Source organism: Oncorhynchus tshawytscha, linkage group LG18 (genome assembly GCF_018296145.1).
Source record: "Oncorhynchus tshawytscha isolate Ot180627B linkage group LG18, Otsh_v2.0, whole genome shotgun sequence".
Taxonomy (NCBI): Eukaryota; Metazoa; Chordata; class Actinopteri; order Salmoniformes; family Salmonidae; genus Oncorhynchus; species Oncorhynchus tshawytscha.
In genome coordinates this window covers 30,850,327-30,875,727 of record NC_056446.1, presented here as the reverse complement: position 1 = coordinate 30,875,727, position 25,401 = coordinate 30,850,327, and the positions used below count along the sequence as shown (strand labels likewise).

Here is a 25,401-nt window from a genome sequence, read left to right as displayed (position 1 = left end):
CCCCACAGCATGATGCTGCCACCACCATGCCTCACTGTAGGTATGCTGATAGGTTTCGTCCAGATATGACGCTTGGTATTCAGGCCAAAGAGTTCAATCTTGGTTTCATCAGACCAGAGAATCCTGTTTCTCATGGTCCGAGAGTCATTTAGCTGCCTTTCGGCAAACTCCAAGCAGGCTGTCATGTGCCTTTTACTGAGGAGCGGCTTCCGTCTGGCCACCCTACCATAAAGGCCTGATTGGTGGAGTGCTGCAGAGATGGGTGTCCTTCTGGAAGGTTCTCCCATCTCTACAGAGGAACTCTGTAGCTCTGTCAGTGACCATCGGCTTCTTGGTCACCTCCCTGAACAAGGCCCTTCTCCCCTGATTGTTAAGATTGGCCGGGCGGTTCCAAACTTCTTTCATTTAAGAATGATGGAGTCCACTGTGTTCTTAAGGTCTTTCAATGCAGCAGACATTTTTTGGTACCCTTCCCCAGATCTGAGCTCAGTTTTGAGTCTCAAAGCAAAGGGTCTGAATACGTATGTAAATAAGGTATTTCTGTTTATTTTTAATAAAAACTGCTAAAAAAAAAAGTTTCACTTTGTCATTATGAGGTATTGTGTGTAGATTGACATGTTTTACTTAACAGATTTCATTATATAGCAATAACGTAATAAAATGTGGAAAAAGTCAAGGGGTATGAATACTTTCCGAATGCACTGTATGAATCAATTGTCTCAGAGTATTCCTCTTAGCAGTGCTGATCTAGGATCAGGCCCATTTAATCTCATTTACATGATCTAAACAGCTTAACTGATCCTAGATCAGCCCTTGAACAGAACATACTCAAACTTTAACAACTAACACTCAGACCCGTTCCCAAATCAACCCTAGCCCCTACTTCCTATGCACTTGTGGAGATCTAAGAGGAATCTACAAGTGTATAGGTGGTAGGGAATAGGGGTCCATTTGGGACTGGGCAATCAGACTCCAAAAAGAAACACTCACAGCAGCCCCTAACTCCTCCTGTCGGTCGATGGAAAGGAACAAGAAGAAAAGGGGTAGAGGAGTCAGAAAGAATAAAACTATGTATAGAAAGTACTTCAGACAATCACGCTCGTCTTGAACCATAGAATAAAAGATGTGTTTTAGTACAGTAGGTACAATGTCACTACCGGTAAGCCTTAACCTGCCTGACAGCCTCAAAAAAGAGGACCACAATGGAAATGGGCTGTACAACATTTTGGGTGGTCCTCTAGGATTTTCAATGCATTGTATAGGCTACACGTGTGGTAGAGCTGTGGTTTTGTATGGTCAAATAAATCAAATGATACACCCCAGGGTAGCTACAGTCAGCCTCCTCTGTCCAGTCTTACCACCCCCCCCCTCACCTTGTGGTTCATGATCTTGCCGTAGGTCTCCACTAGAGACTCGGCGTAGAAGGGGGTTTCCCCGTACAGCATCTCGTACATGCAGACCCCCAGGGACCACCAGTCACACTCTGGACCGTACTTCCCCTTCCCATCCTCCATCGCCTGCAGGATCTCCGGAGAGATGTAGTCCGGGGTCCCCACGGCAACTGACGACTGGACCTGAGGGAGACCAGGCACAGGAGATGAATGGATTAGTGAGTGGATGGATAGAGGCATAGACGCATCGATGGTTCAATGGATGGCTTGGGGGACAAACCATAGAAATAATATCATACTTTATTAAAGGGATACTGTGTGATTCTGGCAGTTAGGCCTAAGCCAATTTTCCACTTGCACCAGAGTCAGACGAACTTGTGAAGACCATTTTTATGTCTCTGCGTGCAGTATGAAGGAAGTCTTTCACGAGCCAATGCTAACTAGCATTAGTCCAATGACTAGAAGTCTACAGGTATGGCAGGTTACGCATAGCATTGGCTCGTGAATCTACCTCTAACTTCCTTCAAACTGCACAAATCCTTTTAATGTTAGAGAAATAATCTGTAATCTGGTGTTGTTAATTGCGCGTCTACAGTGTGTTTGGAGTCAAATATGTCCACCAAACCTAAACAAGTCCATGCCATAGAGTACATACTAAATAAATCAAACTTCCCTGAGACTAGGCCAAAGAAGCGCCAGCTTTAGAGAGGCGGATCCTCTAAGGTCTCAACTTATTCATCAAAGCCACATAGCCAACCACCTCGGAGCAGCTTAATTAGCGGAAGAGTCTTAACCACAGGCACAGCCATGAAATCAGACACAGAGAAGGCCTAAAGGGGCTTCAGCCAAACGGGAGGTCTAGAGGGGCCCAGGGTTTGATGGGGTGGCGGTTGGTGGTTTTTGGAGGTGTTTGGGTTGTGTGCAAAGAAAAGATAAAAGACGGATAGAGAGAAAGAGAGTTTGGGCACAACTACTCATTCCAGAGTTTTTCTTTATTTTTCTTCTTTATTTTGACTATTTTCTACATTGTAGAATAATAGTGAAGACATCAAAACTATGAAATAACACATATGGAATCATGTAGTAACCGAAGAAGTGTTTAAACAAATAAAAACATTATTTTTATTTGAGATTCTTCAAAGTTGCCACCCTTTGCCTTGACAGCTTTGCACACTCTTGGCATTCTCACAACCAGCTTCATGGGGTAGTCACCTGGAATGCATTTCAATTAAAATGTGTGCCTTGTTAAAAGTTAATTTGAGGAATTTCTTAATGCATTTAAGCCAATCAGCTGTCTTGCGACAAGGTAGGTGAGGTATACAGAAGATAACCCAATTTAGTAAAAGACCAAGTCCATATTATGGCAAGAACAGCTCAAATAAGCGAAGAGAAATGACAGCCCATCATTACATTAAGACATGAAGGTCAGTCAATCTGGAAAATTGCAAGAACTTTGAAAATTTCTTCAAATACAGTCACAAAAACCATCAAGTGCTATGATGAAACTGGCTCTCATGAGGACCGCCACAGGAAAGGAAGACCCAGAGTTACCTCTGCTGTATGAATCAGGCCTTCATGGTCGAATTGCTGTAAAGAAACCACTACTAAAGGACACCAATAATAAGAAGAGACTTGATTGGGCCAAGAAACACGAGCAAAGGACATTAGACCGGTGGAAATATGTCCTTTGGTCTGATGATTCCAAAATGTAAGATTTTTGGTTCCAACCACCGTGTCTTTGTGAGACACAGAGTAGCTGAACGACAGACATCTCAACATCAACTGAAAAACAGCTTCTATCTCAAGGCCATCAGACTGTTAAATAACCATCACTAGCACCTTAGAGGCTGTTGCCCTATATACATAGACTTAAAATCACTGGCAACTTTAATAATGTTTACATATTTTGCATTACTCATCTCATACAGTTGAAGTCGGAAGTTTACATACACTTAGGTTGGAGTCATTAAAACTCATTTTTCAACCACTCCACAAATTTCTTGTCAGCAAACTATAGTTTTGGCAAGTCGGTTAGGAATCCTACTTTGTGCATGACAAGTCATTTTTCCAACAATTGTTAACAGACATATTATTTCACTTAACTTCTCTTGGGAAGGGGAGAGCATTTTTGGATGAATTTTGGATGAAAAGAGTGCCCAAATTAAACTGCCTACTACTCAGCCATAAAAGCTAGAATATTTATATAATTTCTAGATTTGGATAGAAAACACTCTGACGTTTCTGAAACTGTTTGAATGTCTGTGAGTATAACAGAACTCATATGGCCAGCAAAAACCTGAGAAAAAATCCAACCAGGAAGTGGGAAATCTGAGGTTTGTAGTTTTCAACTCTTGGCCTATCGAATACACAGTGTCTATGGGGTCATATTGTACTTCCTAAGGCTTCCACTAGATGTCAACAGTCTTCAGAACGTAGCTTGATGCTTCTACTGTGAAGTGGGGGCGAATGAGAGGGGAACGAGTCAGAGGTCTGCCAGAGAGCCACGAGCTCAGTCTTGCGCATTCAAGTGATAGTTAGCTCTGTTCCATTGCAATTCTACAGACAAAGGAATTGTCCGGTTGGAACATTATTGAAGATTTATGTTAAAAACATTTAAAGATTGATTCTATACATCGTTTGACATGTTTCTACGGACTGTAATGCAACTTTTTGACTTTGTCTGCTGCTAGTGACCGCGCGGCATGAGTTTGGATTGTGTACAAACATTTATTGTGGAACTGGGATTCCTGGGAGTGCATTCTGATGAAGATCAAAGGTAAGTGAATATTTATAATGCTATTTATGCCATGTTGACTACACAACATGGCAGATATCTGTTTGGGTTGTTTTGGTCTCTGAGCGCCGTACACAGATTATTGCATGGTGTGTTTTTTCCGTAAAGTTTTTTTGAAATCTGACACAGCGGTTGCATTAAGGAGAAATGTATCTAAAATTCCATGCATAACACTTGTATCTTTTAGCAATGTTTATTATGAGTATTTCTGTAAATTGATGTGGCTCTGCAAAATCACCGGATGTTTTGGAACTACTGAACATAACGCGCCAATGTAAACTCAGATTTTTGTATATAAATATGAACTTTACCGAACAAAACATACACGTATTGTGTAACATGAAGTCCTCTGAGTGTCATCTGATGAATATCATCAAAGGTTAGTGATACATTTTATCTATATTTCTGCGCTGTGAGACTCCTCTATTTGGCTCGAAAAATCCTCTCTTTGACTGTGTTTTTCTGTGACTTGGCTCTGACCAAACATAATAGTTCGGTTTACTTTCGTCGTAAAGCCTTTTTGAAATCGGACACTGTGGCTGGATTTATAACAGGTGTATCTTTAAAATGGTGTAAAATACATGCATTTTTGAGGAATTTTAATTATGGGATTTCTGTTGTTTTGAATTTGGCGCCCTGCAGTTTCACTGGCTGTTGACGAGGTGGGGGCGCTACCATGCCACGTACCCTAGAGAGGTTCAAATTCACTGTATCACAATTCCAGTGGGTCAGACATTTACATACACTAAGTTGACTGTGCCTTTAAACAGCTTGGAAAATTCCAGAAAATTATGTAATGGCGTTAGAAGCTTCTGATAGGCTAATTGACATAATTTGTGTCAACTGGAGGTGTACCTGTGGATGTATTTCAAGGCCAACCTTCAAACTCAGTGCCTCTGCTTGACATCATGGGAAAATCAATAAATCAACAAAGACCTCAGAAAAAAAATTGTAGACCTCCACAAGTCTGGTTCATCCTTTGGAGCAATTTCCAAACGCCTGATGGTACCACGTTCATCTGTACAAACAATAGTACGCAAGTATAAACACCATGGGACCACACAGCCGTAAAACCGCTCAGGAAGAAGACGCGTTCTGTCTCCTAGAGATGAACATACTTTGGTTCGATAAATGCAAATCAATCCCAGAACAACAGCAAAAGACCTTGTGAAGATGCTGGAGGAAACAGGTAAAAAAAGTATCTATATCCACAGTAAAACAAGTCCTATATCAACATAACCTGAAAGGCTGCTCAGCAGGAAGAAACCACTGCTCCAAAACAGCCATAAAAAAGACAGACTATGGTTTGCAACTGCACATGGGGACAAAGATCATACTTTGAGAAATGTCCTCTGGTCTGATGAAACAAAAATAGAATTGTTTGGTCATAATGACCATCAATATGTTTGGAGGAAAAAGGGGGAGGCTTGCAAACCGAAGAATACCATCCCAAACGTAAAGCACGGTGGTGGCAGCATCATGTTGTGGGGGTGCTTTGCTGCAGGAGGGACTGTACACTTCACAAAATAGATGGCATCATGACGGAGAAAAATTCTGTGGATATATTGAAGCAACATCTCAAAACATCCGTCAGGAAGTTAAAGCTTGGTCGCAAATGGGTCTTCCATATGGACAATGACCCCAAGCATACTTACAAAGTTGTGACAAACTGGCTTAAGGACAACAAAGTCAAGGTATTGGAGAGGCCATAACAAAGCCCTGACCTCAATCCTATAAAAAATGTGTGGGCAGAACTGGAAAAGCATGTGTGAGCAAGGAGGCCTACAAACCTGACTCAGTTACACCAGCTCGGTCAGGAGGAATGGGGCCAAAATTAAGCTTGTGGAAGGCTACACAAAACATTTGACCCAAATTAAGCAATTTAAAAGGCAATGCTACCAAATACTAATTGAGTGCGTGTAAACTTCTGACCCACTGGGAAAATGGTAAAAGAAATAAAGCCGGAAAGAATTCTCTCTAGTATTATTCTGACATTTCACATTCTTAAAATGAAGTGGTGATCCTAACTGACATAAGACCAGGAATTTACACTACGATTAAATGTCAGGAATTGTGAAAAACTGTTTAAATGTATTTGGCAAAGATGTATGTAAACTTCCGACTTCAACTGTATGTATATACTGTATTTTAGTCTACGCCACTCCAACATTGCTCATCAAATATTTATACGTTCTTAATTCCATTCCTTTACTTTAGATGTGTGTATTTTTGTGAAATTGTTAGATATTCCTTGTTAGATATTACTGCACTGTTGGAGGTAGAAACACACGCATTTCGCTACACCCGCAATAACATCTGCTAAATATGTGCATGTGACCAATACAATTTTATTTGATGTGTGGTTCCTACAGTGAAGCATGGAGGAGGTGTGACGGTGCTGTGCTGGTGACACGGTTGGTGATTTATTTACAATTCAAGGCACACTTAACCAGCATAGCTCCCACATCATTCTGTAGGGTTACACCATCCCCTCTGGTTTGCTCTTAGTGGGACTATCATTTGTTTTTCAACAGGACAATGACCCAAAACAAACCTCCAGGCTGTGTAAGGGCTTTTTGACCAAGAAGGAGAGTGATGGAGTGCTGCATCAGATAACCTGGCCTCCACAATCACCCAATTGAGATGGTTTGGGATGAGTTGGATAGAGTGAAGGAAAAGCAGTCAACAAGTGCTCAGCATATGTGGGAACTCAAAGACTGTTGGAAAAGCATTCCAGGTGACTACCTCATGAAGCTGGTTGAGAAAATGCCAAGAGTGTACAAAGCTGTAATCAAGGCAAAGGGTGGCTACTTTGAAGAATCTAAAATATTAAATATATTGTTGTTTGTTTAACACTTTTCTGGTTACTACATGATTCCATGTGTGTCATTTCATAGTTCTGATGTCGTCACTATTATTATACAATGTAGAAAATAGTAAAAATAAAGAAAAACCCGTGAATGAGTAGGTGTCCAAACTTTGACTGGTACATGTCGGCCTACTCACCGTGCCGTCCTCCATGAGTTTGAGGCAGGAACCAAAGTCAGCCAGGCGAATGTGACCGTTCATGTCCATCAAGATGTTGTCTGGCTTGATGTCCCTGAAGGTGACAGAAGACAGAGAGACCAAAGTAAATATACCGATGACTCTGAGAAAGAGAACTAGGAATGAAGGAAGAGAGGGGGAGTGCAATAAAATGAAAAACAAATATCTCAGGAGGGGGAGACAGGGAGGGAGAGAGAGAGAGAATGAAAGAGCAAAAACCACTAACGCAACACTAGTGAGTGTTTGGTGAGAGAGAGTGAAAAGTAGATTTAGCTTCTGTAGAGAGAGAGAGAAAGTTTGTTTGCTCCTGGATGCCTTTAGTCTCCCATCATTAAGTCTTGTTTATTTGGGCTGTTCGTTGCCCTTGCAGCCTCTACTGCCAATAGGGCAGACCCCTCACAAGGTTACCCCCCACAAGGCAGACAGAGGCTTGTCCCAACCAGAACACCCTGTCCCAACCAGAACACCCTGTCCCAACCAGAACACCCTGTCCTGACCACTATTCTGATATTACATCCCACTTAATGCAGACAATGTCAAGCCCTTGTCTTCACTAGTCTCGTTACCTATACACCATTGATACACAGTACAGTATAGCAACAATATACTAGACAGTACAGTAACACATCAATACACTAACAGTACAATAACAATACACTAATAAAAGCAATACATAATCAATACACTAACAGCACATTAACAATACATCAAAACACTAACAATACATCATCAAAACACTAACAGTATAGTAACAATACATCATCAATACACTAACATTACACTGACAGTATAGTAACAATACATCAATGCACTAACATTACACTAACAGTATAGTGACAATAAATCAATACACTAATAATAAACCATCAACACACTAATAGTATAGTAACAATACATCATCAACACTAACAGTATGGTAACAATACATCAATACACTAACAGTAATCAAATCAAATTTTATTTGTCACATACACATGGTTAGCAGATGTTAATGCGAGTGTAGCGAAATGCTTGTGCTTCTAGTTCCGACAATGCAGTAATAACCAACAAGTAATCTAACTAACAATTCCAAAACTACTGTCTTATACACACAAGTGTAAGGGGATAAAGAATATGTACATAAAGATATATGAATGAGTGATGGTACAGAGCGGCATAGGCAAGATACAGTAGATGGTATCGAGTACAGTATATACATATGAGATGAGTATGTAAACAAAGTGGCATAGTTAAAGTGGCTAGTGATACATGTATTACATAAAGATGCAGTAGATGATATAGAGTACAGTATATACGTATACATATGAGATGAATAATGTAGGGTATGTAAACATTATATTAGGTAGCATTGTTTAAAGTGGCTAGTGATATATTTTACATCATTTCCCATCAATTCCCATTATTAAAGTGGCTGGAGTTGAGTCAGTGTGTTGGCAGCAGCCACTCAATGTTAGTGGTGGCTGTTTAACAGTCTGATGGCCTTGAGATAGAAGCTGTTTTTCAGTCTCTCGGTCCCAGCTTTGAAGCACCTGTACTGACCTCGCCTTCTGGATGATAGCAGGGTGAACAGGCAGTGGCTCGGTGGTTGTTGTCCTTGATGATCTTTATGGCCTTCCTGTAACATCGGGTGGTGTAGGTGTCCTGGAGGGCAGGTAGTTTGCCCCCGGTGATGCGTTGTGCAGACCTCACTACCCTCTGGAGAGCCTTACGGTTGTGGGTGGAGCAGTTGCCGTACCAGGCGGTGATACAGCCCGCCAGGATGCTCTCGATTGTGCATCTGTAGAAGTTTGTCAGTGCTTTTGGTGACAAGCCGGGCGGGGTCGAGACCCAGGGTCTCGAGCTTGATGACGAGCTTGGAGGGTACTATGGTGTTAAATGCTGAGCTTGTAGTCGATGAACAGCATTCTCACATAGGTATTCCTCTTGTCCAGATGGGTTAGGGCAGTGTGCAGTGTGGTTGAGATTGCATCGTCTGTGGACCTATTTGGCGGTAAGCAAATTGGAGTGGGTCTAGGGTGTCAGGTAGGGTGGAGGTGATATGGTCCTTGACTAGTCTCTCAAAGCACTTCATGATGACGGAAGTGAGTGCTACGGGGCGGTAGTCGTTTAGCTCAGTTACCTTAGCTTTCTTGGGAACAGGAACAATGGTGGCCCTCTTGAAGCATGTGGGAACAGCAGACTGGGATAGGGATTGATTGAATATGTCCGTAAACACACCGGCCAGCTGGTCGCGCATGCTCTGAGGGCGCGGCTGGGGATGCCGTCTGGGCCTGCAGCCTTGCGAGGGTTAACACGTTTAAATGTTTTACTCACCTCGGCTGCAGTGAAGGAGAGGCCGCATGTTTTGGTTGCAGGCCGTGTCAGTGGCACTGTATTGTCCTCAAAGCGGGCAAAAAAGTTATTTAGTCTGCCTGGGAGCAAGACATCCTGGTCCGTGACGGGGCTGGTTTTCTTTTTGTAATCCGTGATTGACTGTAGACCCTGCCACATACCTCTTGTGTCTGAGCCTTTGAATTGAGATTCTACTTTGTCTCTATACTGACGCTTAGCTTGTTTGATTGCCTTGCGGAGGGAATAGCTGCACTGTTTGTATTCGGTCATGTTTCCGGTCACCTTGCCCTGATTAAAAGCAGTGGTTCGCGCTTTCAGTTTCACGTGAATGCTGCCATCAATCCACGGTTTCTGGTTTGGGAATGTTTTAGTCGTTGCTATGGGAATGACATCTTCAAAGCACGTTCTAGTGAACTCGCACACCGAATCAGCGTATTCGTCAATGTTGTTGTCTGACGCAATACGAAACATATCCCAGTCCACGTGATGGAAGCAGTCCTGGAGTGTGGAATCAGATTGGTCGGACCAGCGTTGGACAGACCTCAGCGTGGGAGCTTCTTGTTTTAGTTTCTGTCTGTAGGCAGGGATCAACAAAATGGAGTCGTGGTCAGCTTTTCCGAAAGGAGGGCGGGGCAGGGCCTTATATGCGTCGCGGAAGTTAGAATAGCAGTGATCCAATGTTTTGCCAGCCCTGGTTGCGCAATCGATATGCTGATACAATTTAGGGAGTCTTGTTTTCAGATTAGCCTTGTTAAAATCCCCAGCTACAATGAATGCAGCCTCAGGATGTATGGATTCCAGTTTGCAAAGAGTCAAATAAAGTTCGTTCAGAGCCATCGATGTGTCTGCTTGGGGGGGAATATATACGGCTGTGATTATAATCGAAGAGAATTCCCTTGGTAGATAATGCGGTCGACATTTGATTGTGAGGAATTCTAAATTCAGGTGAACAGAAGGACTTGAGTTCCTGTATGCTTTTGTGACCACACCACGTCTCGTTAGCCATAAGGCATATGCCCCCGCCCCTCTTCTTACCAGAAAGATGTTTGTTTCTGTCGGCGCGATGCGTGGAGAAACCTGCTGGCTGCACCGACTCCGATAGCATCTCTCCAGTGAGCCATGTTTCCGTGAAGCAAAGAACGTTACAGTCTCTGATGTCCCTCTGGAATGCTACCCTTGCTCGGATTTCATCAACCTTGTTGTCAAGAGACTGGACATTGGCGAGAAGTATACTGGGGAGTGGTGCACGATGTGCCCGTCTCCGGAGTCTAACCAGAAGACCGCTACATTTCCCTCTTTTACGAAGTCGTTTTTTGGGGTCGCCGGCTGGGATCCATTCCGTTGTCCTGGGTGAAAGGCAGAACACAGGATCCGCTTCGTGAAAATCATATTCTTAGTCGTACTGATGGTGAGTTGACGCTGATCTTATATTCAGTAGTTCTTCTCGACTGTATGTAATGAAACCTAAGATGACCTGGGGTACTAATATAAGAAATAACACGTAAAAAAAAACAAAAAACTGCATAGTTTCCTAGGAACGCGAAGCGAGGCGGCAATCTCTGTCGGCGCCGGAAGTTATAGTAACAATACACAAAGTATATTAACAATAAATCAATACGCTAACAAATCATCAATACACTAACATTACACTAACAGTATAGTATCAATAAATCAATACACTAATAAATCATCAATACACTAACATTACACAAACAGTATAGTAACAATACATCAACACTAACTGTATAGTAACAATAAATCATCAATACACTAACATTACACAAACAGTATAGTAACAATACATCATCAATACACTAACAGTATAGTAACAATACACAAAGTATATTAACAATAAATCAATACGCTAACAAATCAAAAGTAACAGTCAGTATCTTGTGTGGCCACCAGCTGCATTAAGTACTGCAGTGCATCTCCTCCTCATGGAGAGACTAAACTCAGCATAAAAAGAAACAACCCTTTTTCAGGACCCCGTCTTTCAAAGACATTTCGTAAAAATCAAAAGAACTTCAAGATCTAATTGTAAAGGGTTTAAACACTGTTTCCCATGCATGTTTAATGAACCATAAACAATTAGTGAACATGCACCTGTGGAACAGTCATTAAGAAACTAACAGCTTATGAAAACTTAGGACACTAAAGAGGCCTTTCTACTGACTCTGAAAAACACCAGAAGAAAGATGCCCAGGGTCCTTGCTCATCTGCGTGAACGTACCTTAGGCATGCTGCAAGGAGGCATGAGGACTGCAGATGTGGCCAGGGCAATAAATTGCAATGTCCGTACTGTGAGACGCCTAAGACAGTGCTACAGGGAGGCAGGACGGACAGCTGATCGTCCTCGCAGTGGCAGACCACGTGTAACAACACCTGCACAGGATCGGTACATCCAAACATAACTGCGGGACAGTGGTCTGATACTCCTTCCATTTCAATATTATCGCTTGCACAGTGCTCCTTGGGATGTTTAAAGCTTGGGAAGTCTTTTTGTATCCAAATCCGGCTTTAAACTTCTTCACAACAGTATCTCGGACCTGCCTGGTAACACACCTTGTTCTTCATGATGCTCTCTGCGCTTTTAACGGACCTCTGAGACTGTCACAGTGCAGGTGCATTTATACGGAGACTTGATTACACACAGGTGGATTGTATTTATCATCATTAGTCATTTAGGTCAACATTGTATCATTCAGAGATCCTCACTGAACTTCTGGAGAGAGTTTGCTGCACTGAAAGCAAAGGGGCTGAATAATTTTGCACGCCCAATTTTTCAGTTTTTGATTTGTTAAAAAAGTTTGAAATATCCAATAAATGTCGTTCCACTTCATGATTGTGTCCCACTTGTTGTTGATTCTTCACAAAAAAATACAGTTTTATATCTTTATGTTTGAAGCCTGAAATGTGGCAAAAGGTCGCAAAGTTCAAGGGGGCCGAATACTTTCGCAAGGCACTAAATACCGGGGTTGCTGAAACAAACCCCAGTGACACAAACACACATCAAATGCTGTGTCGTCTCACAGCGGAGTAGTTTTGGGGACAGGATTTTACACACCACTGTACTATGAGTTGTTGTGATTCATAGGCACTGCCAAATCAAATCGAGTAAGTACACACACACACTAACCCTGACTGTGTTGTCATGTGTTGCTGCCTTGCTATGTTGTCTCTCTTTATGTAGTGTTGTCTCTTGTCGTGATGAGTGTTTTTTAATATATTTATATTTGATTTATTTTTTATTTTTAATCCCAGTCCCCGCAGGAGGCCTTTTGCCTTTTGGTAGGCCGTCATTGTAAATAAGAATTTGTTCTTAACTGGCTTGCCTAGTTAAATAAAGGTTAAATAAATTAAATTAAATCTCCTAACCCCAATTGTAACCCTAAACCTAACCCTTAATTCTAACCCTAAACACTGCCTAAAAAAATAATTTCCCCCTTGTTTTACTATCCTTGTGATGTCTTCTGGATAGTTAAACCAAATACACACACACACACACACACCTTTTCGTGTGTGTATGTGAACCCTTTGGAAATACCTGTATTTCTGCATAAATTGGTCATAAAATCTGATCTGATCTTCATCTAAGTCACAACAATAGACAAACACAGTCTGCTTAAACTAATAACACAAACAATGATATGTTATCATGTCTTTATTGAACACACCGTGTAAACATTCACAGTGCAGGGTGGGAAAAGTATGTGAACCCTTGGTTTTAACAAGTGGTTGGCCCTCCTTTGGCAGCAATAACCTCAAACAAATGTTTTCTGTAGTTGTAGATCAGACCTGCACAATGGTCAGGAGGAATTTTGGACCATTCCTCTTTACAAAACTGTTTCAGTTCAGCAATATTCTTGGGATGTCTGGTGTGAACTGCTCTCTTGAGGTCAGGACTCTGACTGGGCCACTCCAGAAGGCATATTTTCTTCTGTTGATGCCATTCTGGTGATTTACTTCTGTGTTTTGGGTCATTGTCTTGTTGCATCACCCAACTTCTGTTGAGCTTCATTTGACGGACAGATAGCTTAACATTCTCCTGCAAAATGTCTTGATAAACTTAGGATTTCATTTTTCCGTCGCTGATCGCAAGCTGTCCAGGCCCTGAGGCAGCCGCAAACCATGATGCTCCCTCCACCATACTTTACAGTTGGGATGAGGTGTTGATGTTGGTGTGGTGTGCCTTTTTTTTCTCCACACTTGTGTGTTCCTTCCAAACAACTCAACTGTAGTTTAATCTGTTCACAGAATATTTTGCTGGTAGCGTTGTGGAACATCCAGGTGCACTTTTGAAACCTCAGACGTTGAGAAATGTTTTTTTTTCTTCTTCTGTGATGTCCTCCCATGAACACCATTCTTGTTTAGTGTTTTACATATTGTAGACTCGTCAACAGAGATGCTAGCATGTTCCAGAGATTTCTGTAAGTCTTTAGCTGACACTCTAGGATTCTTCTTTACCTCATTGAGCATTATGCGCTGTGCTCTTCCAGTCATCTTTGCAGGACGGCCACTCCTAGGGAGAGTAGCAACAGTGCTGAACTTTCTCCATTTATAGACAATGTGTCTTACCGTGGACCAATGAGATACTTTTAGAGATACTTTTGTAACCCTTTCCAGCTTTATGCAAGTCAACAACTCTATCTTAGGTCTTCTCAGATCTCTCTTGTTCGAGGCATGGTTCACATCAGGCAATGCTTCTTGTGAATAGCAAACTCAAATTGAGAGTTTTTTATAGGGCAAGGCAGCTCTAACCAACATCTCCAATCTCGTCTCATTGGTTGGACTCCAGGTTAGCTGACTCCTGACTCCAATTAGCATTTGAAGAAGTCATTAGCCTAGGGCTTCACATACTTTTTCCAACCTACACTGTGAATGTTTAAATGATGTATTCAATATAGTTTAAGCACACTATGTGTGTCTATTGTTGTGACTTAGATGAAGATCAGATCAAATTTGATGACCAATTTATGAAAAATCCAGGTAATTCCAAAGGGTTCACGTTTTTTTCTTGCCACCGTATATATTTTTCTACCCTTATTTAACTAGGCAAGTCAGTTATGAAACAAATTCTTATTTACAATGACGGCCTACAGGGGGAACAGTGGGTTAACTTGGTCAGCTCAGGGATTCGATCCAGCAACCTTTCAGTTACTGGCCCAACGCTCTAACCACTAGGCTCCCTGCTGCCCAAGACCATACACACAGACAGACATTCTCTGATACCCAGCATCTCTAACAAGCTGAAATGACTCCACATGTTCTATGAATGTTAATCTTCAGTACAGAGCAGCACATAAAAGCACTGTAGAAGCTACTGACAGGTCCTTCCTCAACTGTTAACAGTCAACATCACATGAAGGGCCTGCTCCTACTTTACAGCAGCGTCTAACTGAATCAGCTTCCTATTAAAGTTACACATTTAGACAGTGCCTGATGATCATATTTACCACTGAATCAGCTTCCTATTAAAGTTATATTTTTAGACTGCCCATCTTTCCCATTTATAAGGGTTTGGTTTAGAAGCGTGGGTGAGTCAGAGCAGTGCCTGATGGGAGTGGTGTAGGGGGGAGTATGGAGGTACATCCTGCCTGGGGAGGGAGTGGTGTAGGGGGAGTAAGGGGGTACATCCTGCCTGGGGAGGGAGTGGTGTAGGGGGAGTGGTGTAGGGGGAGTATGGGGGTACACTCTGCCTTAGTAGGAAGGGGTGTAGAGGGGAGTATGGGGGTACATCCTGCCTGGGGAGGGATGGGGTGTAGGGGGAGTATGTGGGTATATCCTGCCTGGGGAGGGATGGGGTGTAGGGGGAGTATGGGGGTACATCCTGCCTGGGGAGGGATGGGGTGTAGGGGGAGTATGGGGGTACATCCTGCCTGGGGAGGGATGGGGTGTAGGGGGAGTATGGGGGTACATCCTGCCTGGGGAGGGATGGGGTGTAGGGGGAGTATGGGGTTACATCCTGCCTGGGGAGGGATGGTGTGTAGGGGGAGTATGGGGTTACATCCTGCCTGGGGAGGGATGGTGTGTAGGGGGAGTATGGGGGTACATCCTGCCTGGGGAGGGATGGGGTGTAGGGGGAGTATGGGGGTACATCCTGCCTGGGGAGGGAGGGGTGTAGCAGGGAGTATGGGGGTACACTCTGCCTGGGAGGGATGGGGTGTAGGGGGAGTATGGGGTACATCCTGCCTGGGGAGGGATGGGGTGTAGGGGGAGTATGGGGGTACATCCTGCCTGGGGAGGGATGGGGTGTAGCAGGGGAGTATGGGGGTACATCCTGCCTGGGGAGGGATGGGGTGTAGCGGGGAGTATGGGGGTACATCCTGCCTGGGGAGGGATTGGGTATAAGGGTGTACCTCCTGCTGATAAGTAGCACAGTTAAAGTAGCACAGTTAAAGTAGCACAGTTAAACAGAAGCTCTGGCTGCATGAGGATTTGGAGGGGAGAAAGGAGAGAGGGGAGGTTCCCTGAACCCAAAGAACAAAGGCTTCTCTCTGGACAGCAGGATAATGAGGTAATGGCCCAAATGACACACTATTCCCTACATACTGCTCTACTTTTGACCAGAGCCCAATAGGGCCTGGTTAAAAGTAGTGCACTAAATAGAGAATAACGCCTGGTGGCATTTGGGACTTGACCCGAGAGACAAAGAGAGAAGGAGATTTTCTTTTCATGTTGAATCAAGTCAATGGGATAAAAGGTAGACCAACGGGACACCCCCTACAAAGTAGACCTACTAACAGTCGGCTCAAGTCTAGCTAAAATGATACAATGAAGTCATTTCTGTTTGTTCCTTCTCCACCAACCATGTGAGTGTTCCCACTGTGACTATTAACACCTACCCAAACCAGAAACCATGGATAAACAGCAGCATTTGCACAAAACTTAAAGCGCGAAACGCTGTATTTAACCATGGCAAGGTGACTAGAAATATGGTCGAATAACAAGCATTTTGCTATACCCGCAATAATATCTGCTAAATATGTGTATGTGACCAATAACATTTGATTTGACTCAATACTGACATGCATTCTCTTCAGAACAAACTCTTTTCCCAGTGTGCACCTGCGCTAACCTCTACTTAACACCTCCGTGGGTGTCTTTTAACCTCTCACTTTCCTGATAGGCTCAGACCTGGCCCTAGCCTGTGTGTGTACTGTGTGTGTGTGTCTCCTGTCATCCAGCATGCCGTCATGAGTTCCTCCTCCAGATAAACCAATTAAAACCCAGTGAAACCCTGAGCAGAGATCAAACGAAGAACATGGCTACCACCCCTCTTCCCCCTCCCGCTGTCTCTTTCTCTTGCCTCATCTCTACCTCCCTGTCACCCGTGTCTTTATCCACCGCCCCTTCTCAATTCAAAGGACTTTATTGGGAAACATTCGTTTACACTGCCAAAGCAAGTGAAATAGATAAACCAAAGTGAAATAAATAAGACAAAATGAACAGTAAACATACTCACTAAAGTTCAAACGGAATAGAGACATTTCAAATGTCACATTATGGCTAATAAAGTGTTGTAACAAGGTGCAAATAGTTACAAAGTTACAAAAGGTCAAATAAATAAACATAAATATGGGATGTATTTACAATGGTGTTTGTTCTTCACTTGTTGCACTTTTCTTGTGACAACATGTCACATCTTACTGCTGTGATGGACATACCCTTCCTCTCCTACCCTCCCTGTCTCTCCCATCCGCTCTCTCTTCCTCCCTCCCTCCCTCCCTTCCAGTAGGGCTGCGGTGACGTGACTGTTGGGGGCGTGGCTAATTGGTCTGCTCGGTCCCAGGCAGGACAGGGCTCCTGAAGTCTTAAGGCTGAGAATAGAGGGAGGTAATCTCCTTTAAGACCTCACCAGCATCCATCTGTAAGGGCCATCTGGCTGCCAAGACAACACACACACTGTGTCTCCTCACAGAGACAGGGACGGAGATAAGGACACACACAGGGCTCTATGGGACCTCATCACCACTGTTTGGAAGCACGCTCATACAGATACCGTGTATACTCACCATTGGCCGTTGCTAATTCATGTACCATTTCTACAACAGGGCTGCAGGGTCTATGATAGATGACATTAAAAGGTAATGAGATGTCTGTGGCCAGTGGTCGGTCTGATGAAAGAGATTGGGCTCTTAGATCAGGAGGTGGAAACAGGGCTGTGGAGCCCACATGGTTCTGATTATTAATAACACACACACACACACACACACATATGGCCCTGATCAATAGATGTCAACACACACAAACACACACAATGAGACACACACACACACACACACACACAGGCCAGATGAGGGCCCTGCTAACAGAGAGCTGGGCCCTGCTAAGTTGGTCTGTTAGTCTCTGGGTTAGGCCATGCAGATCACTGACCATGCTCAGCTTCACACACAGCCCTCCACACACACACTAATGAGGGGGCCGCCACTACACTATTTTCTTAGTTCATTTTTAACCTTTAATTCTCCTTGGCAGAGTATTGTCTTCAACATAAAACAGTGAGCTATGTTTGTGGTACTGACAAGGCATTATGCTTACAGCGGCACAAGCATGTCACCGACTGAACCTCTTGACTGACAGAGACAATTTCTATAACTAGGCCATCCTTACTTCACAAATGTGGCCTATATGCACTGATTCAAGTTATTCTAATTGGCCTTATATTGGAGAAATTACAGGGTTAATGTATTGTCCTTTCAGTCACACCCACATAGAGAACACACCCTCCTCAGGGGACCTTCTGTTAATGTCTCCACCCTCCACAAACCGAGAGGGGGAACCCACCACAACCCCCAAACATACACCCTGTCATTACCAGCCCAAAATGTCTCAGAGGGCCTCAAAGGGGAACGAGACGACCACCGCCGCCCCTCCGCCCCGATTCCACGTAAAACACCATACAATTAGTGGGTCCCCATCTCGACACTGAGTCTATACTGCTGCTGTGCTATGGGACAATCAATGTTACTATAGGGCCAGCACGGCACACCCTAGCCCCTGGGCTCTTTCTCTCTCAAATCGTTCATCTGAGGCTTCTTCAGTGTCAACACTGTCATTATGTAGATGAGGCCTGGTGACCACTTCCTGTGTGTCAGAGGGAAGAGTGGTTCCTACCACACAGCCTTGGAGGCAGAGGGCTTCTCCTATTGGCTGTCGCGTCCCTTATGACAAAACTCCCTCACAGCCAGGGCATCAGTCAGGGGACCACCACAAAACATCTATTTTTAGAGTTATTTTCTTTCATACAACCCAGTAAATGTGACCTTACATATACACTAAACGTTTTAGAACATCTAGTCATTCAAGGGTTTTTTATTTTTCAACATTGTAGAATAATAGTGAAGACATCAAAATGATGAAATAACACATTTGGAATCATGTAGTAAACAAAAAAAGTGTTCAACAAATCAAAATATATTTTATATTTTGATTCTTCAAACTAGCCACCCTTTGCCTTGATGACAGCTTTGCACACTCTTGGCATTTTCTCAACCAGCTTCATGAGGTAGTCACCTGGAATGCATTTCAATTAACAGGTGTGCCTTCTTAAAAGTTCATTTGTAGAATTTCTTCCCTTCTTAATGCATTTGAGCCAATCAGTTGTGTTGTGACATGGTAGGGATGGTATACAGAAGATAGCCTTATTTGGTAAAAGACCAAGTCCATATAATGGCAAGAACAGCTCAAATAAGCAAAGAGAAATGACAGTCCATCATTACTTTAAGACATCAAGGTCAGTCAATCCGGAAAATTTCAAGAACTTTGAAAGTGTCTTCATGTGTAATCGCAAAAACCATCAAGTGCTATGATGAAACTGGGTCTCATGAGGACCACCACAGGAAAGGAAGACCCAGAGTTACCTCTGCTGCAGAGGATAAGTTCATTTGAGTTACCAGCCTCCAAACTTGCAGCCCAAATAAATACTTCACAGGGTTCAGGTAACAGACACATCTCAACATCAACTGTTAAGAGGAGAGTGTGTGAATCAGGCCTTCATTTTGTAAATAATGTTTCTCCAACCGTATCTTACGGCAGAAAAGAGCTTCTGAATATCAGGACAGCGATCACTCACCTCGGATTAGACGAAGAATTCTTCAACAACAACAGCACCAGGCAGGACTCACAAGATATTCTCCAAACACCCCACAGGGCAGACATCCCAATTATTTGCAAGAGGAAGCGACGCAGAGGACGAAGAGGCGGATGCCTCATCCGGACCCGCAGAAGACAACTAGGAAAGCTGCCGTTACCGTCAATATTACTCGCCAACGTGCAATCATTGGACAATAAACTAGACAAGGTAAGATCACGAATATCCTACCAACGGGACATCAAAAACTGTAATATCCTATGTTCCACGGAATCGTGGCTGAATGATGACATGGATATACAGCTAGCGGGATACACGCTGCACCGGCAGGATAGAACAGCACACTCCGGTAAGACGGGGGGGGTCTGTGCATATTTATAAACAACAGCTGGTGCACGAAATCTAAGGAAGTCTCTAGAATTTGCTCGCCTGAAGTTGAGTATATTGTGATAAACTGCAGGTCATACTACTTGCCTAAAGAGTTCTCAGCTATACTATTCATGGCTGTTTATTTACCACCACAGACGGATGCTGGCACTAAGACCGCACTCAGTCAGCTGTATAAGGAAATAAGAAAACAGGAAACCACTCACCCAGAGGCGGCGCTCCTAGTGGCCGGAGACTTTAATGCAGGGAATCTTAAATCAGTTCTACCAAATCTCTATCAAAATGTTAAATGTGCAACCAGAGGAAAAACAATTTTAGATCACCTGTACTCCCCACACACAGACACACGTACAAAGCTCTCCCTCCATTTGGTAAATCCGACCACAACTCTATCCTCCTGATTCCTGCTTACACACAAAAATTAAAGCAGGAAACACCAGTGACTCGGTCTATAAAATGGTCTATAAAATGGTCAGATGAAGCAGATGCTAAACTACAGGACTGCTTTGCTATCAGACTGGAACATGTTCCGGGATTCTTCCGATGACATTAAGGAATACACCACATCAGTCACTGGCTTTATCAATAAGTGCATTGAGCACGTCATCCCCACAGTGACTGGAAATCGGTATTTTGGGGCGCCGATTTGCCCCCCCCAAAATTTTACACCTTTATTTAATCTTTATTTAACTAGGTAAGTCAGTTAAGAACACATTTTTATTTTCAATGACGGCCTAGGAACAGTTAGTTAACTGCCTTGTTCAGGGGCAGAACTAGATATTATCTAGCATGTCCTGCGTTGCATATAATCTGACTGAGCATACAAGTATCTGACTGAGCGGTGGTAGGCAGAAGCAGGCGCGTAAACATTCATTCAAACAGCACTTTCGTGCGTTTTGCCAGCAGCTCTTCGTTGTGCGTCAAGCATTGCGCTGTTTATGACTTCAAGCCTATCAACTGCCGAGATGAGGCTTGTGTAACCGAAGTGAAATGGCTAGCTAGTTAGCGCTCGCTAATTGTCGTTGTGTTGCTGGTTCGAACCCAGGGAGGAGCGAGGAGAGGGACGGAAACTATACTGTTATACTGGCAATACTAAAGTGCCTATAAGAACATCCAATAGTCAACGGTTAATGAAATACAAATGGTATAGAGGGAAATAGTCCTATAATTCCTACAACCTAAATCTTCTTACCTGGGAATATTGAAGACTCATGTTAAAAGGAACCACCAGCTTTCATATGTTATCATTTTCTGAGCAAGGTACTACTAATAAAATGTAAAAAATAAAAAATTTTTTAAAAAAATCGGCATCGGCTTTTTCTGGTCCTCCAATAAATCGGTATCGGCGTTGAAAAATCATAAAATCGATCGACCTCTAGTACATACCCCAAACAGAAGCCATGGATTACAGGCAACATTCGCACTGAGCTAAAGGGTAGAGCTGCCGCTTTCAAGGTGCTGGACTCTAACCTGGAAGCTAACAAGAAATCCCTCTATTCCCTGCGTCGAACCATCAAACAGGCAAAGCATCAGTACAGGGCTAAGATTGAATCATACTACACCGGCTCCGACTCTCGTCGGATGTGGCAGTGCTTGCAAACTATTACAGACTACAAAGGGAAGCACAGCCGCGAGCTGCCCAGTGACACGATCCTACCAGACGAGCTAAATCATTTCTATGCTCGCTTCGAGGCAAGCAACACTGAGGCATGCATGAGAGCATCAGCTGTTCAGGACGACTGTGTGATCACGCTCTCCGTAGCCGAAGTGAGTAAGACCTTTAAACAGGTCAACATACACAAGGCTGCGGGGCCAGACGGATTACCAGGACATGTGCTCCGGGCATGTGCTGACACCTCCGGGCATGTGCTGGCACATGTCCCTGATTGAGTCTGTAATACCAACATGCTTCAAGCAGACCACCATAGTCCCTGTGCCCAAGAACTCAAAGGCAACCTGCCTAAATAACTACAGAGCCGTAGCACTTACATCCGTAACCATTAAGTGATTTGAAAGGCTGGTAATGGCTCACTTCAACACCATTATCCCAGAAACCGTAGACCCACTCCAATTTGCATACCGCCTAAACAGATCCACAGATGACGCATTCTCTATTGGATTCCACACTGCCCTTTCCCACCAGAACAAAATAAACACCTATGTGAGAATGCTGTTCATTGACTACAGCTCAGCGTTCAACACCATAGTACCCTCAAAGCTCATCATCAAGCTAAGGATCCTGGGACTAAACACCTCCCTCTGCAACTGGATCCTGGATTTCCTGACAGGCCAACCCCAGGTGGTAAGGGTAGGTAGCAACACATCTGCCACACTGATCCTCAACACTGGAGCTCCCAGGGGTTCGTGCTCAGTCCCCTCCTGTACTCTCTGTTCACCCACGACTGCATGGCGAGGCATGACTCCAACACCATCGTCAAGTTTGCTGACGACACAATAGTGGTAGGCCTGATCACCGACAACGACGAGACAGCCTATAGGGAGGAGGTTAGAGACCTAGAAGGGTGGTGCCAGAATAACAACCTATCCCTCAACGTAACCAAGACTAAGGAGATGATTGTGGACTACAGGTAAAGGAGGACCGAGCACGCCCCCATTCTCATCGACGGGGCTGTAATGGAGCAGGTTGAGAACTTCAAGTTCCTTGGTGTCCACATTAACAACAAACTAGATTGGTCCAAACACACCAAGACAGTCATCAAGAGGGTACAACAAAGCCTATTCCCCCTCAGGATTTGGCATGGGTCCTGAGATCCTCAAAAGGTTCTACAGCTGCAACATCGAGAGCATCCTGACCGGTTGCATCACTGCCTGGTACGGCAATTGCTCGGCCTCCGACCGCAAGGCACTTCTGAGGGTAGTCCGTACGGCCCAGTACATCACTGGAGCAAAGCTGCCTGCCATCCAGGACCTTGACACTAGGCGGTGTCAGAGGAAGGCCCTAAAAATTGTCAAAGACCCCAGCCACCCCCGTCATAGACTTTGTTCTCTCTACTACCGCATGGCAAGTGGTACCGGAGTGCCAAGTCTAGGACAAAAAGGCTTCTCAACAGTTTTTACCCCCAAGCCATAAGACTCCTGAACAGGTAACCAATGGTCACCCAGACTATTTGCATTGTGTGCCTCCCCCCAACCCCTCTTTTACGCTGCTGCTACTCTCTGTTTTATCTTATATCCTTAGTCACTTTAACTATACATTCATGTACATACTACCTAAATTGGTATGTACCCGCACATTGGCTAACCGGGCTATCTGCATTGTGTCCCACCACCCGGCAACCCCTCTTTTTACGCTTCTGCTACTCTCCGTTCATCATATATGCACAGTCACTTTAACGATACCTAGGTGTACATACTACCTCAATAAGCCTGACTAACAGGTGTCTGTATATAGCCTTGCTACTCTTTTTTCAAATGTCTTTCTACTGTTGTTTTATTTCTTTACTTACCTACACACACACACACACATACCTATTTTTGGCACCATTGGTTAGAGCCTGTAAGTAAGCATTTTCACTGTAAGGTTTACACCTGTTGTATTCGGCGCACGTGACAAATAAACTTTGATTTGATTTGAATTGCTGCAAAGAACCCACTACTAAAGGACACCAATAATAAGAAGAGATTTGTTTGGGCCAAGAAACACAAGCAATGGATATTAGACCGGTGGAAATTTGTCCTTTAGTCTGGAGTCAAAATTGGAGATTTTTGGTTCCAACCTCTGTCTTTGTGAGACGCGTGTGGGTGAATGGATCATCTCCGCACGTGTGGTTCCCACCGTGAAGCATGGAGGAGGTGGTGTTGTGGTGTGGGGGTGCTTGCTGGTGACACTGTCAGCGATTTATTTAGAATTCAAGGCACACTTAACCAGCATAGCTACCACAGCATTCTGCTGCAATACACCATCCCATCTGGTTTGGGCTTAGTGGGACTATCATATGTTTTTCAACAGGACAATTACCCAAAACACACCTCCAAGCTGTGTAAGGGCTATTTGACTAATAAGGAGAGTGATGGAGCGCTGCATTAGATGACCTGGCCTCCACAATCACCTGACTACAACCCAATTGAGGTGGTTTGCGATGAGTCGGATAGCAGAATGAAGGAAAAGCAGACTGAAGTGCTCAGTATGTGGGAACTCCTTCAAGACAGTGGGAAAAGCATTCCAGGTGAAGCTGTTTGAGAGAATGCCAAGAGTGTGCAAAGCTGTCATCAAGGCAAAGGGTGGCTTGAAGAATCTCAAATATAAGATATATTTTGATTTGTTTAACACTTTTTTGGTTACTACATGATTCCATGTGTGTTATTTCATAGTTTTGATATCTTCACTATAATTCTACAATGTACAAAACAGTAAAAATAAAGAAAAACCCTTGAATGAGTAGGTGTTCTAAAACCTTTAACCGGTAGTGAGGTTATGGGCTCCCGATTGGTGCAGCCGTTTAAGGCAATGCATCTCAGTGCTAGAGGCGTCACTATAGACCCTTTGATTTGATTCCAGACTGTATCACAACCGGCCGTGATTTGGAGTCCCATAGGGCGGCGCACAATTGGCCCAGCGTCATCCGGGTTTGACCAGGGTAGGCTGTCATGGTAAATAAGAATTTGTTCTTAACTGACTGGCCTAGTTAAATAATAGGTAAAAAATTATCTGCTTCATTAAGGAGGGACATTTCCCTCTGCTTCATTAAGGAGGGACATTTCTCTCTGCTTCATTGAGGGAATATTGGGAGTACTTTTATTTAGAGCCACAAAGGAACCAACTATTTCAGTGGTCATACAGGTGACTTGGACTAATGAGACTGTCTGTCTCCGTCTGTCTCCGACTGTCTCCGTCTGTCTCGTCCGGTCCGTCCTCCATCCGTCCGTCCGGTCCGTCGGTCCCGTCTCCGTCCGTCTCCGTCGCCCCGTCTCCGTGTCCGTCCGTCCGCCCCGTCTCCGTCCGTCCTGTCGGTCTCCGCCCCTGTCTGTCCGTCCGTCTGTCTGTCGGTCTCCGTCCGTCTGTCTGTCGGTCCGTCTGTCGGTCTCCGTCTGTCGGTCTGTCGGTCTCCGTCTGTCGGTCTGTCGGTCGGTCTCCGTCTGTCTGTCTGTCGGTCGGTCTCCGTCTGTCTGTCTGTCGGTCGGTCTCCCGTCTCCGTCTGTCTGTCGTCGCCGGTCTCCGTCCTGTCTGTCGCCCGTCTGTCTGTCTCCGTCTGTCTGTCTGTCTCCGCCCCGTCTCCGTCTGTCTCCGTCTGTCTCCGTCTGTCTCCGTCTGTCTCCGTCTGTCGGTCGGTCGTCCGTCTCCGTCCGTCCGTCTCCGTCTGTCCGTCTCCGTCTGCCCGTCTCCCTGTCCTGTCCGTCTC

General features: G+C 44.2%; 1 protein-coding gene across 7 annotated transcripts in view; it reads right to left on the bottom strand.

Annotated features, from left to right (window-relative positions):
- LOC112217992 (serine/threonine-protein kinase MRCK alpha-like) overlaps window positions 1–25,401 on the bottom strand; it is a 112,383-nt gene that overhangs the window by 45,753 nt on the left and 41,229 nt on the right. For 6 of the 7 annotated variants that reach the window (XM_042300934.1, XM_042300932.1, XM_042300933.1 and 3 more), the window contains 2 exons: window positions 7,192–7,285; window positions 1,374–1,574 (listed from right to left, as the gene is read on the bottom strand). In XM_042300934.1, coding sequence (XP_042156868.1) covers window positions 1,374–1,574; window positions 7,192–7,285 — 295 coding nt within the window. Of the gene's footprint in view, window positions 1–990; window positions 1,129–1,373; window positions 1,575–7,191; window positions 7,286–25,401 lie in introns of those variants that run through there. The other variant, XM_042300936.1, reaches the window with a different exon arrangement.